The 5,036-nt window shown below is 33.5% G+C and overlaps 1 protein-coding gene across 1 annotated transcript in view; it reads left to right on the forward strand.

Moving 5' to 3' along the window:
- Positions 1-3,911, forward strand: part of LOC108912099 — a 90,527-nt gene extending 86,616 nt beyond the window's left edge. Inside the window, exon 3 of the mRNA XM_018717263.2 lies at positions 2,367-3,911. Within this exon, the coding sequence (XP_018572779.1) occupies positions 2,367-3,703 (1,337 nt within the window). The 3' untranslated portion in view covers positions 3,704-3,911. The remainder of the gene's footprint in view (positions 1-2,366) is intronic.
- The last annotated feature ends 1,125 nt before the right edge of the window (positions 3,912-5,036 follow it).

Below are 5,036 nucleotides of genomic sequence, written 5' to 3' on the forward strand. Positions count from 1 at the left end.
GGCTAGGCTAGGCTTGGCTAGGAACGTACGTTCTCACAAATGCCATTACACAAGCCAATCCACTTCTTGAGTGGTGGGGGACGCTATTGGCTCCTAAAATTAGAAACCGTTCTAATTAGTGGAGTGGCTTGGGACAATGGCTGGAGACATTCCATTTACAGGATTGTCTCTATTTACACGATGCCAATGTTGGATTGGCTTAGTGGAATGTCTTCACAACTGGCCTTGTGTAAATGGGCCATTAGACTTAAAATGTCCAGGAAGAAATAAGCTCATAAAATTGTGACATGGATTTGAAAACTACGCTATATAAGATAGGAGCATAAATAATGGGGCACGATGAATTCTGGGACATCGAAATACTGTGAATCCATTTTAGTCGGAAAGTTAATATTAGGGAAATATAGTGATAAAGTTTCAAACTTTTGTTTATTTTTTTTTTGTAATTACTTAATATAGTTATATAGTCCATGACCTTAGAGTTCTTCGTCCAGCTCTAACTTTTTAATTATGCTCTACAATTTTGATAGTGGCTGATGTCCCATTTTTTCCACTTGGGTGAAAGTGCCGTTCAAAGACCTTGCCAGACTATCTTTTAAGTAACAACAAAGGTGGTTTTGTAAGGATTAACCTTACACATTTATATGACATCCGAAATAGGTATTTATTAAAATACTGAATGACTAGGTAAATTTCTTAATTTTAAACACAAATTAGTTTAAGAAGAACTAGAATAATATTTGAAATTTATTAAAAACTAGATGTTTTTCAAAAATATTGTAACAACAACCAATATCAAACAGGTCACCCTATACAGGGTGTTTGGAAAAGTTTGTACAAAATTTTAGGAGGTGAAAGTAAAGCCAAAAATAGTAAAAAAAAGTTCCTAAAAACATTGGTCCTCCGGAGCATCGTTACTGAGATACAGCCCTCCAAAGGGGTCTTATCATTTGGATATTTTTTAAAATAACTTTCTTTCTGATTAAGACAATGGAATGAAAATTGTAGGTAATAATTATACCATATGGGTCTTTAACTATCGTAAGTTTCATCAAAATCGGTTATAAGGATAATTTTCTAACTACCCTTGGCAAAAAATTTTTTGAATTTTTTTTATTCCTTTGAATTATCATGCAAATAATATTATTTTTTAATGAATTAGCCTTTTTGAAGAAAAAATGTCTACTTTTTTTTTAGAATTCTGCGTAGTTTAGTCAGAAATAATTATTTTTTAAATAATGTTCAGAACAGTAACTTTACATTTTGCACGTAGTAGGCATCTTTCATGGTGACAGTTTCATTGTAATGATACATAGATTGTCACTTTCGCGTGCTATCATTTAAATTCTTACGTTTCTTTATTTTCTTAGTTGTGATCTTTGTGCTTCACTTTGCATTTCTATCGATTTTTTTACAACCATGAACCTCATGAGCAGATACCTACTCTTCTTACACTCGCAGTAGGATTACGTTAAAAAAATCCGAAAATTACTTCGTACGCCTACGCCTCTGGACGGCCAAATTCACGATATCTTGGAGTTAGGGCTCCTGATTCCATCGTTCTTGCATGAATTTCACCAAAAAAACTTGCAGAAGGTTGCCTTCTATCAGGAAACGTTGCCGATACTCTTTCTAAGCCTCCAAACTATTTCCATTACAGAAACCATAAATAAAATGCACGTCGGCATATTCACGGTTAGTAAAAGCATGATAGTTGTTCATGGTTGTAAAATGCAAAGTCAAGCACAAAGATCATAACTAAGAAAATAAATAAACATAAGAATTTAAATTAAAGCATGCGAAAGTGACAATCATTAAAAATGTAGGTATTTATAACCGATTTTGAAGAAACTTGTGTTAGTTAAAGACCCTTATGGTATGATTGTTACCTACAATTTTCATTCCATTATCTTCATCAAAAAGAAAGTTATTTTAAAAAATATCCAAATGATAAGACCCCTTTGTAGGGCCATATCTCTGTAACAGTGCTCCGGAGAATCAATGTTTATAGGAACTTTTTTTTACTATTTTTGACTCTACTTTCACCTTAAATTTTTCACCAACTTTTCCAAACACCCTGTATATCTACATAAAATCATTATAAATAAATGAGCAATGACTTTTGATTGTACTTACGGGACAAGATCTGGATTAAATAAATAGTTTTATAGGCAAACTTGACTAATCGCGCGATTATACTAAAAACTTGCTACGCATACATTTCGTAATGTGTTTCATTCACTAATATAATCGTCGGATTAAGTAACTATACTATTTGGTACCAAAAGTACTAGCTTTAGAAATAATTTTTGTTTCTTTAAGAATATTATTTTATTTATATACTTACGTATTTATTTATTTTGCAGGTGAAGGTTGTGTCGAGAAACCTTTAGCCACATTATGGCGCAATTATACCCAATCTTCTCGACCAGACGTTCGTATGCAGTTGACCGTAAGCGCAGGAGGTTTAAAAGCAACAACAAAGGACCATGGTTTAACTGAATATTGGGCTCATAGATTAACCACCTGTGCTGCACCTGATCAATTCCCTAGATTGTTTTGTTGGGTGTACAGACACGAAGGAAGACGGCTGAGACACGAACTTCGATGCCATGCTGTTTTATGTTCAACTGCAGCTATAGCAAGACAGATTGAGATGGAGTTGAAACAGTCACTAGCATTAGCTCTACACGAATTTAAACGTGATAAAGTATCACGACAAAATGCTAGATTATCTTTGGTTAATTCATTATATGAGAATCCAACAATACCTAGAAGAAAAATATTACTTAGTACTGGGTCACATAACTACAAACCTCCCCTAGAAAGGTCAAAGTCAGCTCCAAAATTAACAAGTATTGAAGAAATCATAGAAGAAGATGATACTTTTCAAAGTTCTCAAAAAATATACAAAGAAATATTAAAACATTATGACAGTACTAGTAGTTTATTAGGCAAAAGGAACAATTACTTAATAAATAAATTCCAATTCAGAGACACTACCATACCTATTACAGAAGATTTCTGTAATGAAAAAGAGGTGTTGAGTAGGAAAGTTCAGTTTGAAAATGGTATAGAAGACTTAACTTTAGACGAAAAGAGTGACATGATCTTAGAAGAACTAGTTCAAAATTCACTAAGAAATGATCTGTTAGAAACTTGCGAAAGAGCGTGGTTTAATGCTTTAAGAGAAAAACCAGATCTAATTCCCCATGACAGTGATGAAGGTTCACTGTCTAGTGGCTGTGATTCTGCAAGCACTATTGTATCTGATGTGGAGCAAGTAATTTTCCCTACAATAAATGAAATTGTTCATGAAGAGGAAGCATGTGGTAAAGCTGTACTTGAAAAGAAGACTGATTTAGAATTTATAGTAGGGAATAATATGTTGTCACGAGTAAGGAGTTTCGAAAAAATTGCAAATACAGATATTTTAAAGTATTGCGGACTGAATACTGCCTATAATAATACACCCATTTTGGACCAGGATGAAGTTTCTCTAATACCAGTGGGAGAAAGTCACTCGGACTTTAGTTCATTGAAGGTTTACAAAAAACGGAGTATGTCAGAACCTACTTACCTTATAAATATACGTAATCGAAATGACTTTGAAGAGGAAGAAAATGGCAGTGCTTGTAGTGACGAAAGCGGCTTTGAAGAAGATGAATTAGCTAGCTCGATTGGAAATATAGTCTTGGTTTAGTGTTTTGAAAGTTAAAGAAAATGTTTTACATTTGTGGTAACATATGATAATAACAAATATGTAGTATGTATGTATGTACCTACATTCTACGTAAGTTATTAAATTTTTACGTTTTCACATAATATTTGCATAATTTTTACCACTTTGGAGAACTGATGTACATAAAAGGGTTATAGTAAATGCTGTAAAATAAAGATTCTGATTTTTATGTATTACATTATTAGTCAAGAACGTTATTACAAATTTATTTTGTGTACTGTTACAAATATTTATATATTTTAGGTGATATGAATAGGTTACCTAATTAATTAAATATTAATAATATTTGAAAATATTGTTTTATTTGCAAAATATTTATAAATTTTATGATTAACATAAAAACTGAAAATTGTACTGACCACAAAAGTAGGTACCTACCGCGATCCTCTTCACGAAACGCAGTCCCACGACCTCGACATGCGCGATACTTGGGTGTGACGATGGACCAGCGACTTAGTGGAACCCACACATTGTGGAGACGGTGGCGTGGGCGAGGATCACCAGCGCTAAGTTCTATCCCTTACTCAAAGGTCAAAGGTAGCAACACTCTTAGCCTAAGACCTAAGAAATAAGTGAATACTTATCAAGGTGGTACTTCAACCGCAGCAAACCTACGCCTTCGCGACGTAGGGACACACGCCAAAAAGCCATTTAAAGTCAATGGAGAATATACGTCTTGGCTACGAACGCCACCCAGACAATAAGAATAAACGCCGAAAAGTGCTTTGACACGGCCGTGAGACCGCGACAGACAAACACAAACGACCTAAATACCAACTCTTCAACCCGGTGTGGCCACCTCAACACAATAAACAGTTCACTAGGTATTTTTTTCATAAATGTTATAAATTTTCTATTTACTGTTTGGCTAATATGTTTTTTCGTAAACAAATCACTTTCACTAAATTACCACTATAAATACTGTTAATATTATAAAAACATAAAACACCACAGAAATAAGACATTATACAGGGTGTTTGGAAAAGTTGGTACAAAATTTAAGGGGGTGGAAGTAGAGCCAAAAATAGTAAAAAAAGTTTCTATAAACATTGGTCCTCCGGAGCACCGTTACGGAGATATGGCCATCGAAAGGGGTCTTATCATTTGGATATTTTTTCAAATAACTTTCTTTCTGACTAAGATAACAGAATGAAAATTGTAGGTAATAATTATACCATAAGGGCCTTTAACTACCATAAGTTGCATCAAAATCGGTTATAAATAAGGATAGTTTTGTAACTATTCTTAACAGAAATTTTTCGAATTTCTTTTATTCGTTTGAATTATAAAGCAA

This window comes from Anoplophora glabripennis, unplaced genomic scaffold, assembly GCF_000390285.2.
Source record: "Anoplophora glabripennis isolate ALB-LARVAE unplaced genomic scaffold, Agla_2.0 scaffold847, whole genome shotgun sequence".
In the NCBI taxonomy this organism is placed as follows: Eukaryota; Metazoa; Arthropoda; class Insecta; order Coleoptera; family Cerambycidae; genus Anoplophora; species Anoplophora glabripennis.